Source organism: Saimiri boliviensis, chromosome 1 (assembly GCF_048565385.1).
Source record: "Saimiri boliviensis isolate mSaiBol1 chromosome 1, mSaiBol1.pri, whole genome shotgun sequence".
In the NCBI taxonomy this organism is placed as follows: Eukaryota; Metazoa; Chordata; class Mammalia; order Primates; family Cebidae; genus Saimiri; species Saimiri boliviensis.
Window position 1 is genome coordinate 17235431 of NC_133449.1, and position 14565 is coordinate 17249995.

Genomic DNA, 14565 nt, shown 5'->3' on the forward strand with positions numbered 1-14565 from the left:
CAGGAGGTGGAGGCAGAAGAATTGCTTGAACCCAGAGGCAGAGGTTGCAGTGAGCAGAGATCGTGCCACTGCACTCCATCCTGGGCGACAGAGCAAGACTCCATCTCAAAAAATAAAAATAAAAATGAAGAAAAATTAATAACCAAGAGTTCATTATAGCATGTAGATACATAGGAAATTTGACAGAGATCATACTCATTTTAACAGAATTCTAACTTTTAATTTTTATTAAGTATCTAATAATTCATACTTCCCATCATTACCAAATTAGGGACTAGGCATAGTGGCACACATAACAGATTTAGAATTACCTAATAGAAAACAGTGTTATTATTTTTTAAAAAAGGCAAAATTACTGCTACTTCTGAATCTGCCCTGGACTGTGTTTACCTTATCCTCAATTCTACTCTGCCTACCACAACAGACATTTATTCCACAGTAAACCACCTCATTTTTAATGTGCTTAATTACACTGTTTGGAATATATCATGAAATCATATGAGACTAATTAGACAATAAACAGTATAAATACTTAAGAGAAAAAATTCATGAATCTATCCATTCAAAATTTCAGGATCAGCAGAACTGGGAAGTATAAAGCCCAACATTTCAGTTAAAATCTGAACAGATTTGTGTTTTGAAAACATCCCTATGGCTCAAAATAGAAGACAGATGAAACTGAAAGTAAGAATGGCAGGAGAAGAGATCAGTTTCTAAAGTATGGGTGCTAAACAAAAGCAGTGATAATCAGAGACAAAGGGAAGAGATAAAAACCAAGAAATTTAAAAGACTGAGTAAAAGTGGTGAGTACAAATGGGTGCATAGAATTAACATTTGCTGAATAACTAACTATATACTTAGCTTTTGAGATGAAACCTTTCTATTTCCTTTGATCCTCAACATCTTTACGAGATAAATATTGCCCTTATTTTTACAAAAGGAGAGACTGAGTCACAAGTAAACGACTTGAATTTATGTAGCTACGACTTAGTTCTAACATACAAAGGCTTCTATACCTCTAACATAACAGAGCCCTGATCCAAATCCAGGTTTGTCAAAACCCAGTTAAACCTCTTTAATGCCCAGGTTCCTACTGGCAAGTTTGACAGTTTAATTATTCATAGACAGTGAAATTGGCTATTAATCTGTCCCTTATCTTGTCTAGCCTTCATTAAACTTAAAAAAAGATACTATTATTGGCTGGGCGTGGTGGCTCATGCCTGTAATTCCAGTGCTTTGGGAGGTGGGCTCAGGAGTTCAAGACCAGCCTGGACAACATGGTGAAATCCCATCTCAAATAAAAAAATGAAAAAATTATCTGGGCATGGTGGCACATGCCTGTAATTCCAGCTTCTAAGGAGGCTGAGGTGGGAGAATCACTTGAACCCAGGAGGTGGAGGTTGCAGTGAGCTGAGATCGTGTCACTGCCCTCCAGCCTGGGTGACAAGGGTGAAACGCCATCTTAAAAAAAAAAAAAAAAATCTATTATCATGTGTCCCTCTAATGTTACTATTAAAGTCAATCAAAACTAAAACTTTGGCTGTGCTTTATAAAATTTCACTTTGTGTTCCATCTTCACACTTAATATTAAATGCCATTATAAATTGATGGAGCAGGTTTGGCAAGGAAGGAGGATAAAATATTTATTTTATTTGAAAACACTGAGTTTGGGCTGGGCACAGTGGCTCATGCCTGTAATTCCAGCACTTTGGGAGGCCAAGACAGTGAAGGAGGTGAGGGGGATCACCTGAGGTCAGGAGTTCGAGACTAGCCTGACCAACATGGTGAAACCCTGTCTCTACTAAAAATACAAAATTAGCCAAGTATGGTGGCACACGCCTGTAATCCCAGCTACCTGGGAGGCTGAAGCAGGAGAACTGCTTAAATCGAGGAGGCGGAGGTTGCAGTGAGCCGAGATTGCACTATTGCACTCCAACCTGGGCAACAAGAGGGAAACTGTCTCAAAAAAAAAAAAAAAGAAAGAAAGAAAACACTGAGTTTGAAGTACTCCTAAGGTATTGAGATAAGGAGGCCAGTCAGTGGTAAAGAATACTCTGCAATAAAGAAGGATTTGGGAGTGGAGCTAAGAAAGCTACCGGTAGTTTGAATTTAGTGACCAAGAAAAGCATCCTCAGTGAGAAAAGATGTAACTTATTTAACTAGTGAATCAAAAATGTGTAAGCGACTACACTTGATCCTCGGTCAGCTAGATTATGGTTGTGTATATAGAACTGTGGCATTTAATTATGTCTTAAATATAATGCAAGCTAGCATGGTAAAATTTTGAGTTACTAATTCCTAAAAGTAAGCCAAGTACTGCTTTGATTATTTTTCCTAAATTTAGTCTAAAAATGACAGTCAAGATTTAGGTAGGTCTCATACACAATTCTACAGATTCAGTAAAATAAACCCTCGGGGAATAAAACTTGTTTTTCACTGTAATATCTTTAACATGATATTTGTACTTTTTTCAATACTACGTGCTTTATACGGATTGAAGACAGATGCCAATATGTAACTTTCTCTTCCTCTGTCTCCACGTATTTAAGAATCCTGTCAGCCAGGTACAGTCAATCCCTCCAAATTGGTTCCAAAACAAGCGACCCTCTCTCTCACTCAGATACGAAAATCCACAGATGCTCATGTCCCTTATATCAAACGGTGTCATATGTGCGTATAACCTCCCCACATAAAATTTTCTCGAGATTACTTATATAACCTAATATAATGTAAATGCTATGTGAATAGTTGTTGTATTGTTTAGGGAATAATGATGAGAACAAAAAAGTCTGTGCAACTATCCACTTTTTTTCCTCTGTAATAGTTTCAATCCCTTGAGTCCACAGACACAGAGGGATGCACTGGTAACTATGTTATTCCTCCCAACTTACAGAAGAACTGAAACTAAAGAGGTGGTACCAACCTGCTCAGAGTCACAACTCTGATTCTTTGTGATATAAATACGTTTTTAAGCAATATACTAGTTGTCTCCAATCGTTTTGTACTTACACGCATTAAGGAAAATTTGAAATACACATTCCAACATAAAATACTCTTATGTTTCACGTAGAAATCAAATGAAATAAAGTAAACCTGAACAGAAGTTCTAATACGTTCCCTCCCCACCCACACCCCCACGGAACTGCATGCCATTGCATATGCTATTGTACACTTTAAAAGATCACATAGCAACCATCTAAAAGTCAGGTAATTTGGGTTTTTCTCCACATATTTAAGAATCCTGTCAGCTAGGTACAGTCAATCCCTCAGAATTGGTTCCAAAATGAATTTGGGTTTTTCTTTTTTCCTTTGAATATATATTACTGAGAAGTTTGCCTTTAAAACACTGCCTTTTAATCTCCTACTCATGAAATATGCAGAGTAATAAGCGCTCACAAAACTTCTGTCTTGAGGGCTTAAATACCAGATGATTGCTCTGAGATTTTTCACAGTATTACCTCAAATCCTATTGGTGCCACAACCCTTTCTCTACCCTAGGGTCCTGTTTTCCGAAATTTCCAATTGGGATTCTTCCTCGGTTCATTTCCATAAGATTAGGGAAAAGAAATGCCATCAAGAAACCTTTAAACACACGTTAATTTTTCTAAATAATACAATTTGCCTTTTCGTCAAACTGGGCTTTCACGACAAATCCGATTTTAGTGATCTTTGCATACACCCTTTGAACACACCAGTTGCCGCCTTCGAGGTATCATCAGATTCGTGCTAAAAGCCACTCCCGACCCCAGCTTTCCCCCGACCTCTTCCCCAACTCCCGTTATTCGCCACGGCCCGGGGGAGTCTGGGGACCGCCGTCTGGGAGAGAGCGGCCCCGCGCCGACGCCAAGTTTCCCGTGGCTCCGGAGACCGGTGCCGCCTCTGAGAGCGCGCGAAGATCCCACCCGGCGCCCTACCCGCCCGAGGGACCGACACCTCCCGCCCGGGCCCGCGAGGACCACCGTGGACACCACCGCAGCTCAGCTGACCCTGCCTCTCCCAGGTGGCTAGGGGTCGCCAGCCAAGGGGGCAGCCGGTGGAGGACGAACCCCGGAGCAAGGGAAAGCGACAGCGCGCGCCTTCATCGTACCGCCAACAAGTCGAAGTCTCCCCAAGGAACCTGATCGGCGGGACTGTCGTGGTACGACCAGACCGCTAAGGCCACCCTGCGGGCTTAACGACCTCGGCTAACCGCTGCTGACCCGCCGGGAAGCGCGCGCCTGCGGCAGGGGAAGGAAGGCAGGAGCCCCGGCGCTCCGGCGCCCAACGCGGGACTGACCGCGCCTGCGCCCCGCCCTCCCTCCGTCCCTTCGGACTCTGCCCGCACCTGCGCAGTTCCGAGGTTTCGCGTCGCTGGAGCCTGAGAAGCCGGAAGTGTCCCTAGGCGGGTGGTGGGGGAAGCTGATAGGCACGCGCGGCTCCGCAGCGGCCTGATGAGGGGAGGCGGGTGATTTGCCTAAGAGAAAGGGCAGATAACTGGGCGCCCCCGGCAACAGGTCCACGCATGCGCCCTCTGGGTCGGCTGGTAGCCGGGAAGGGAAAGCCGAGCGGGCCCCCGCGGGAGGAAAGGGGATGGTCACTTCCCGGAAGAGGCGGGGCCGCGCCGGCGGGCGCCGGATTCGAAACGCTTCCTGGTGCTCCCGTTCCTGGCGGCAGAGTCCCGGGCACTAGTCTTTGCTTGGGTAAAGAAAGAGGGCTTTTCTTTTTGAGAAAATTCAGAAATTTGTTAGGATTCAGGCTAAACTGGTAAATGACGAAGGGGCTTCTTCCAGAGCTGAGGAGGAAGGGTTGTCCGGGTAAGTCCCGCGGGACTTGGAGAGACGGTGCCGCCCCGGTTCTCCCACTGGTTCCTTTGACGATCTGGGTTGGGGGCGAGCTCTTTGTTCGCTGCTCCTCCGAAAACACTTTTAGTGACTCCTTTTGAATAAAGTAGAAAATCCGAACCGAGCCGCCAGGCCGCGACCTGGCCCCTGCGGGTCACCCCGCCCGGGGAAAGCTGCGTGTTCGCCGGCCGCGGGCGCTCGGCCGAAGCTACAGCGTCCAGTTGTGCTATCCCCGGGCACGCGGTGGGGATAACTCTCCCGCCTCGCTCAAGGGCATTCCGGGCGAGCCCTCTCTGGTCCCCTTAGGCACACTTGAATGTTCCTTTTTCCGTGTTAACGTTGTATTTTGGGTATGGTTCTGTTACAGTAATTACCTTAAGGCATTGTAGTTGTTTTACCATCGTTCTTTCCTCCTTTGGTAACCTAGAGTGTAAACCTCCTAAATGAACGTCGGAAGTGATGAAGTCTTACTTCCTTGGTTTAGGTTTCAGCGCCCTTCTCGACCCCACACTACCCCTTCAGTCAACCCTTCCCATGAATATACAGACCTAGCTGGTAACCTACTTTTCATACTCCAAAAATAATGTATTGACTGCCACCTCACCCCACCTCCAAATTGATGTTGAAATTCTGGCCTCCAGTAATGGAATTCTTTCCATCAAAGTCACATTTTAGTTTTAAAAGTAATCGCACGTGTGTTTCTATTGTGGCCCTTGCCATGGATCAACGAAAAATATGACAGTTAAAATAGACCAAAACATCTGGCCTTGTTGTAACCAATGGGAAGCACAGTTGAGAGGTCCCTACTTACCTGTCACTTCCTTCAGGAACCCTTGTTCGTTGATTCCTAAGACTAAGTGGAGGACCTTTGTTTCTATATACAACGATAGCTTGCTTTCTTACCTTTTATGCCTTTTTTTCTGCAGTCTCACTTACCCTACTAAGGTCTTTAAATACAGAGCTTGGTCTTCTTCCATTATTGTTTCTCCAGCACCTACAAGCATTCCTGTTAAATAGTAGACCTTTAGTAAGTATTCATGATAAGCATGAATTATGTTATGTCTCAGCGTTTAGGCTAAATTCATATGAAAATAAAATTGAAAATTAATTTTAAAGAACAGCATTAATTACTAAGATTTTGTGGTAAATCCTTTAAAATATAATCTTGCACTGAAATAGATTTCACCATTTACCAATCTTTATATGAATTTATAGTCATCTAAATACGAATTGGGAAATTTAAGCATTTTTTGCTTTTTTAGAGTAAATTTTCTTCCTAATGTTTTTCTTAAAGCTGAAGTAAATTGCAAAACTGTTGCTTTAATAAAGTGTGTATTTTTGCATCAATTAAGCCACTGACCTCTTTTTAAGTTCTTTAAATTTGATTCATTAGTGGAATTAACAAGGTTTTGTGTTTTTGTCACCTCATTCAGTTTTATAATTAACCAATAAAAGCTTATTAGCTTTTAAGGAAGTTTTAGGAACTTAAATTGATTTATGGGCACCATATGGTTACATCAAAAGACTTGTTTTTGTTTTAACTGGAAGTGGATTCTTAAATCCTTTAAGATGGAAATTTATGTTCTTTTATACCAAGCAATAATTTCTGAAATTGAGTGATTTTTTTTTTTTTTTTTATTCCATGCTACCAATTGGTCATGAGATTCAAATATTAGATACTAGGTTACAGATCTTAGAATCTCGTAATTCATCTGGTTTAATACCTCTCATTTTGTAGAAAGGTTAAATGTCTTCCCTAGGTCATACAGCTAATCAGTGGTATATGTTCATGACTCAAATCCTAGGCTTTCTATCCCAAGTCCATTGCTTATAAAGTTTTTTGCTATGTATTCTGACTTTGTTGATTCAAATAAGCTAAATAAATTGAAGCCATTAATAGGTTATGAAGTTATCTGCTGTATGTTGTTCTGACTTCATTGATTCATGTAAGCAGACTTGTGTGACAACTACTTCTTTAAAAATTATGAAGATGTTAGGAGACTTTTTCTGATAGGTAATATATATATTGATTGTATGAACAGATTGACATCAATATAATTATTTGTTGTAAAAGATTTGAGTGGGAAATCACCAAATCCCACAGCAAAAAAATTTTAAATTTTACCATGTTAAAAATATAGAAAGCAAGATGAAATTATACATAGTTCTTGGTGTAGTATTTTAAACTTTTATTTATTTTTATAGAAACGGGGTCTTAACCATTTTGCCAGGTTGGTCTCGAACTCCTGGCCTCAAGTGATCCACCTGTCTTGGCCTCCCAAAGTGCTGGCATTATAGGCATGAGCTACCATGCGTGGCTGGTGTAGCATCTTTACATTTTACTTAATGCTGAATCATTTTCAAGTAACCTCATCACAGTGAATATGACCTCATGCAAGAACCATCTGTTCTATCCTTCAGTGTAGTTGTACTTTACTATCTTAAAAGCTATTACATTCTGTGCTTTTTTGGAATGTTTTATGCTTTTACAGTCTTAACCATTGCTTAATACCACTTCAGAGGAACAGCTCGTGCAAAGAACATATGATAAGGAACGGAAAACAGTTGATGATGGAAACAGATTTTGGGTTAATCTCATTCTTAAAATATTATGATGTTCTTTTTAATAAAATGTACATTTCACATAATTTTCCTCTTTTAGAATTAACCATGGTCAGTCATTCTTTAAACCAGGTTTGTTTCTGACAAAAGAAATGAAATAATAAAAACTAAGTTCTAACTGTAGTAATTGTGTAATATTAAAGATACTATTTATGGGATTAATTAAAAGCCCTCTTTATCTTGCTTAGGGGTTTCCAATAATCGAATCAGTGCTGGATTTTTTTTTTTTTTTAAGATATGGCTGCCCCCAGTTAATAATATTATTTCATTAAAAGCTTTACAAAATGATCCTAATATACTTGAAATACTTAGAGGACTGCAGTTTATATAAGCAAGAATCTACCTTATTGCTGGTTCATTTTTTTTTTTTAACATAAGCCTCAGAAGGAATAGTTGACATCACAGGCCTATATATAAATGTGTGTTTATGTGTGGCATCATAAACATCACTGCACTAGGTGGTAATCTTCATTACTATTTATTTTTATATGTGTAGTCAACTTACAAAAGAAAACATTAGAGACAGGATAAGAATGTTGAACCTTGCAACTGGGAGTTACCAGAGAAAATATGTGCCCTGGCCAATTCCGCAGGACTACCCAGTCTGAAGGAAACCAGAAAATGTGAATCTCTCTTCCTTCAAAATGCTATGCCAGAGTAGTATTTAATATTCAAGTACTTGTAAATTTTCAGAACAATACTTTTTAATTTCACCCATGAATTCTATTTAAATTTGTCACTTAATACTTATCTAAGAAGCAAACCATCTAACAAGATTTCTAGTTTATTTCTCCAACTCCTAATAAATAGGGTCACTTTTTTTTTAACTGTTTTCTAATTTGAAAAGGAATACAGGTATATGGTATTTTAAAAATGAAACAGCACAAAGGGATATGTTTTAAAAAGTGGTTCTTGCCATCTCTGAACTGTAATCATCCCTAACATGTAACCTGTTTCATACCTGTTTTCATTTTAAAACTTGGATCAGTTTTTTTATCAGTAAATATATTTCTATCCTACTGATTTATTTGCCATATCATCTAATTTAGTTTGAACATTACATAATTTAATTTACTTAATTAGTCCTCTATTGATTGAGAACTGGCTCTTCTCAGGGTCTTACTATTATTAATAACGCTACAGTGAATATTGCTATTTATAAATCCATACATACCACATAATACATCCTAAGTTCCTGAAAGAGGTATTGCTAAACCGGAAGGTAACATGCATTTAAAATTTTGACTGCTAGGGTCAGGGTCACATTTAAATGAAATTAGAACAAAGGAATTGCATAATTTTCTTCAATAGCAATCTATTCCAGTATCCACCCCAAGTCACAAAGGAAGGCAAAAGTATCAAGAACTTCCTTCCCAATCTTTGAGTTTTGTGTGTTCCAGTGGGTTAATAATTTGTCTCATTTCTCTTTATTATAATGCCTTCAAGAATATATGTACCCCACTCTTTTTCCAGAATTATGCACAACTTTTCACAGTAACTGAATCTATGCCACAATGGTATATTCAACTAGTGGGGCTTCAGGATGTGAAATAGACAATATTAGTACTGGGCCACCGTTACTACCCAATGCTTTCTTTGCCTTTAAGTCTGTGTATTTTTATCTGTAAAGTGACATCCATAGTTGTCATTGTACACTTCATGGAAATGAGTATATAGAATAATACTCAAAAACAAAAGACAAAGAAAAAATAATACAGAATAATACTCTTGATGGGGCTAAGTGCAGTGGCTTATTCCTGAAATCCCAGCACTTTGGGAGGCTGAGGCAGGCAGATCACTTGAACCTGGGAGGCAGAGGTTGCAGTGAGCCGAGATTGCGTCACTGTACTCCAGCCAGGGTGACAGAGTGAGACCCTGCCTCAAAAAAAATAATAATACTCATGGTGGCACTGATGACACTGTAAAAGTAAGATTCAGAAAAACAGGCTAAGTCACAGACAGCAACCCTTCCAGCATTTATTTTGTTTGCCCCTATGTGCAATTTGAGAAAATTTGCTTTTAGAACAGACTCTGTTAAAGGGACAGACAATACATTACTGTTTATTCAGAAGTTTTCTGCATAAAGGTGATATAGTCTTTTGACTTAGTGTATTCTTGTCCTACCTTGTCCTAATAATCTGGGCTGTATTTGTAGTCAGGTTGCATTTTCATTGCACATGCTACATAATGTTTACCAAATATTAACAAATGGAAAGAAAACCAAATATAGATGTATAATAAGGAAAAGCTGGCCTATAGAAAATGCCAAAGCAGATAACAGTAGCAGAGTTTAAACCAATTTTGTTTTTAAAATGTCATTTACATGGAAAAATATTTAACTTTAGTTTTCTTTGGGTGGTTAAAAGTCAGAAGTGATTAAAACTTTTTTTTTTCTTTTTCTGCAATGAACATTATGTGACCTTGCAGTTTAAACAGCCAGTGCCCTTTTAAGAAAGATATGTCCATATTTCTCCAACTTCATTTTCCGTCTCTGATTTCATCTCCTCTCACTTTACTAAGTTTTCTTTCATTAACCCCATTTTTCTTTAGTTCATTTGTTTGCATGCTTCCTTGCTTTTGTTTTTTGTTTTTCCTGGTTATGATAGAGAATAGTCTCATTCTCTTAAGTATGTAAATGAAGGTTTGAATTTTCACGTAGGCAAAAATGATTTACAGCATCCTTGCATTTTCTACCCATCTCTGTTTTTGTTAGCTCTTGTTTTTAGTTGGGGAAAAAGGCAGTTACCATTTTAACGTTTCAGGTGTTCTTGATTCATTTTGAAAAACTGACTCATGAAAGAAGGAGAATCCTCTATGAATTATCCTGAACTGGCTTATAATATATTGTTTGAGTTCCTGTTAATGACCTTCTGTTTCTTTAACAAAGTGTGTTTCACATAACAGCAGATAATCACCAGAATGGGAGTGAATGACTTGTGGCAAATTTTGGAGCCTGTTAAGCAACACATCCCCTTGCGTAATCTTGGTGGGCAAACTCTTGCAGTTGATCTGAGTCTCTGGGTGTGTGAGGCACAGACAGTCAAAAAAATGATGGGCAGTGTCATGAAGCCCCACCTCAGGTATAGTAAAAGTTGTTAAAGTATAAATGTATGGTGTATAAATAGTCTTAGTGTCTTGATTTTTGTTTCACCTTTTTTTCTTTTGTTGTTGTTATTCATTTACATTTTGAGATGTCAAGATCTATTTAACGTGTCTAGATTCACTATCTTTATATTAAGGACTCAGATTTGTGCCTCTTACCCTTTGAGCTCCAGATTCACATATCTATCTTCTACTTAATATATCCACTAGGATGCTTCAGATACTAAAAGCGAGAAGTTTGGGAGACATTTTCTCCCTATTTTACTTCTCCCACACCAATCCATCAAGTAAGTTTTGCTAGGTCTACCTCCAAAATATACTTTGTGATCACAAACTTATCTCAGTGTCGAGAGGTACCGCCTCAGTCTATGCCAACCTCATCTCTCATCTATACTACGGAAGTGTCATCTTCACTAGTTTCTTGCTCTTGGCCTCCCACCCCAAACCATTTTCTACATAGCAATTAGAATAATCATAACTATTGCTTAAAAATATTTGGTGTTTTTGGCTGGGCACAGTGTCTCACACCTGTATTCCTAGCACTTTGGGAGGCCAAGATGGGCAAATTATTTGAGCTCAGGAGTTCAAGATCAGCCTGGGCAACATGGTGAAACCTCATCTCTACAAAAAATTAGTCAGGCATGGTGGCACCTGCCTGTTGCCCCTGCTACTTGAGGACTGAGGCAGGAAGATGGCTTGAGCCCAGGAGGTTGAGGCTGCACTGAGACGAAATCACACCACGGCACTCCAGCCTGGGTGACAGAGTGAGGCTCTGTCAAAGAAAAAAAAAGTTCAATGGTTTTCCACTCCAATTAAAACCTTAAGTAAAAGGTTATTATATATAACATTTTTGATACTAGTCTAATGTTATTGCCTTTATGTTATACTATTTTGACTTTTACTATCAATGTATGATGATGATGATTATATTATATTATTACTAATTTATATATTTCAGGAACTTATTTTTTCGTATCTCATATTTAACACAAATGGATGTAAAACTGGTGTTTGTTATGGAAGGGGAACCACCGAAGCTGAAAGCTGATGTCATAAGCAAGAGGAATCAGACTCGGTATGGCTCTTCTGGAAAATCATGGTCTCAGAAAACAGGGAGATCACATTTTAAATCAGTCTTAAGAGAGGTGAGCATTCAGATTTGATTCAGGTATATGGTTTAAATTAAAGGATACATTTTACTCTAATAGTTTGTCATCTTTAATACTCATTACTTTTATTGTGACTAGCAGGCCAGGGTGCATAGAGAAAAGTTTATTTATTTATTTTTTTTTAGAGTGAAATTGACCTAAGTTTCTATCTTGGCACTGGCATGTAGAAACTCTTGAGACATTGAGCAAAATTTATAATCTATCTCTACCTTGTATATTACCTTATGAAAGGAGAACAGTAGTACTTATGAAATGAGAACAGTAATACTCAGCAGAGATGTGCTAAAAATAAGAGAAAGTATATCTAAAGCAACTAGTAGATATAGGAAGTTGGTCATATTACCTTTTATAACACTTTCAGGACTTAAAGAATTCCTAGAAGACATGAGATCTCATTAATTCATACTTCACTCATTCAGAATTCATGATAGTTCATATTTGAAATACATATTTGGCTTCCCTTAGGGCTTATAATTTTAAAAATTAATTATTGTTACATTACAATCTTATTTATATGTTACTTTTAATATTGCTAGATTTTATATTTTTATAAAAGTTAAGAAAGAGATCACTTATATAATTAAAACAATAGGAGGCTCTTTTTGTCTGTTTTCAAATGTGTGTATTTTTAAAGAGTTATATTAGTACACATGATTTTTAACCTGGTCTTTTCCCTTAATGCTTCATACCCATATCTTCCTGTTGTCACATTCTAATCAAAATCATTACTTTTAATGATTGTACAACATGTATGAAGCTATGAATCATACCCCTGATTGTATATGTTATTTACTTTTTTTAGTTTTTCTCTACTATCCATGAAAGTATGATGAGAATTTTTTGTGTATATAATGTTTTCTTGTGATTTGAGATTTTAGATAAAATTACCCAAAGTTGGATTGATAGGTCAAAGTTTTGGAATGATTTTATTGCTCTTGCTGATTAATTTCTGCTGATACAGATGTCAGATAAGCAGTTTTGGTGCACTCACAAGAGCATTGGATGTTAGGAGGCTTGTCTTTGTAATATTTAGTATGCAACAACAAAGATATTTAATATGCATTTATCTTTTAATAGTAACATTAAACATTTCACCTACTTTCATACCCCTTTGGGTAATGGGTATCATGTCCTACCTCTTGAGGTTTTAATTTTTCTTGGTGTAAGTTCTTTATTAACAAATATAACCTTTTTTCATATTTGCTTTGAATTAATTTTTTTTAAATTTTAGTTAAAAATTATGTCATTTTCCTCCTCTTCTGAAATTTTATTTTCTACTCTTATGTGATATTTAAAAATAGTTTTCAATTAGTGAATATTCCAACTTAATGACTGTCAGCAGTTGAAGAACATACCTGTGCTGAGTTCTAATTACTTCTTGTATAAACAGTTCCTGGAAATATTCATGGTCCTCAATCTTAGGGTGTTAAAGAACCAGCATAAAACAAACAAAAAAAAAGAGATGTCCATTTCTTCTTAAGAAAATTGCTCCATTCCTGTTTCTTTATTGCTACAGTAATTATGGTGTTCTTAGGCATTTTGTGTTAGTTGAGTTCACTGTTGCCTGTTAGTCATTTTTATCTTTCTGTACTCTTCAGTTAGTAGGCGTTGCTTCCTCCTAATCCACTGCCATTTTTTAGGTATTAGCATGAAAAGCACAAATTAGTCCTCCTCCAGTACCATCTCCACCCCACATGGTAGAGACATAAGGTAGGAAAAATTGAAACAGCCTTATAGGAAATTCTCTGCTGGTTCTTTGGAAAACTTTGAAGTGGCAAATAGTACAAGAAATTGAAATAACTATTATCAAAGGCTACTTTTTACCTAGGTAAGGTTGAAGCAACACCTGTAACAAAACTGTCTCTAAAATCCTGGGGTCAGTGTCTTAAAAAGTATTATTTTTCAACATAGTACTTTGACTTTTTTAACCCTGTCCATCTTTGGCAACATCTGACAGAGGCATTTATTATGCAAGGTGGCAAGGACGCAATTAATCAGTTAAAGCAAGAGATGGTATTTATTCTGTCAGTCTCTAGAAACTACAAGTAAGTAGCCTTTTCTCTCCTCCATACTCAGTGTTCCCTGATAGAGGATACATGAAAAAAAGAACGGTGTATGATAAGAAAGAATGAACTACGCTATAAGACTAAACTACAAGCTACCCAGCTGGGTTAAAATCATAAACCAAAGGAAACCCACAGCAGATTATTTGTGCATCAGCAAAATGATGTAATCATTTTGCACAGACATTTGATTTCCTAGGAAGACACTGACAGCTGACCCCTCCACGGTTTCCCACAATGTGAGAGTTTCATTGTACAGGGAAGGCAAGATGAGAAAAAGACGCAAACTTAAAAATTCAAGCCCAAACTGTATGATAGTATCTTCTTTGGAAGTACACCATATTGGATCGACCATCATGTGAGAAAAATTTTTGAAGTTTGGCAGATGTAAATCTTAATGTGATTAATTATTATTTAAAGATATTTTCAGAATCTGATGATAATAGCATTGAACAAAACAATGAAATGTGAATATGGATTACTTTGTAATTGACATTAAAATCTTAATTTTTTGTTACAGAAAAATTTAAACCAACAAAAGTAACCCATCACCAATCTTTTTTTTTTTGGAGGGGGGACATAGTTTCGCTCTTGTTACCCAGGCTGGAGTGCAGTGGCGCAATATCAGCTCACCACAACCTCCGCCTCCTGGGTTCAGGCAATTCTTCTGCCTCAGCCTCCTGAGTAGCTGGGATTACAGGCACGCGCCACCATGCTCAGCTAATTTTTTTTATTTTTAGTAGAGATGGGGTTTCACCATGTTGACCAGGATGGTCTTGATCTCTTGAC

General features: G+C 37.9%; 2 protein-coding genes across 7 annotated transcripts in view; one reads left to right on the plus strand and one right to left on the minus strand.

Annotated features, from left to right (window-relative positions):
* Positions 1-5840, minus strand: part of SMC6 (structural maintenance of chromosomes 6) — an 88332-nt gene extending 82492 nt beyond the window's left edge. Inside the window, exon 1 of one of the 3 annotated variants that reach the window (XM_074394315.1) lies at positions 5757-5840. The gene's annotated coding sequence lies outside the window, so the exon portion shown is untranslated. Of the gene's footprint in view, positions 1-4087; positions 4279-4324; positions 4416-5756 lie in introns of those variants that run through there. The other 2 variants (XM_074394322.1, XM_003935220.3) reach the window with 2 other exon arrangements.
* GEN1 (GEN1 Holliday junction 5' flap endonuclease) overlaps positions 4473-14565 on the plus strand; it is a 29317-nt gene continuing 19224 nt past the window's right edge. The window contains exons 1-3 of one of the 4 annotated variants that reach the window (XM_074394340.1): positions 4473-5847; positions 10347-10522; positions 11503-11689. In XM_074394340.1, coding sequence (XP_074250441.1) covers positions 10362-10522; positions 11503-11689 — 348 coding nt within the window. In that variant the 5' untranslated portion in view covers positions 4473-5847; positions 10347-10361. Of the gene's footprint in view, positions 10523-11502; positions 11690-14565 lie in introns of all 4 variants that reach the window. The other 3 variants (XM_074394328.1, XM_074394342.1, XM_003935221.4) reach the window with 3 other exon arrangements.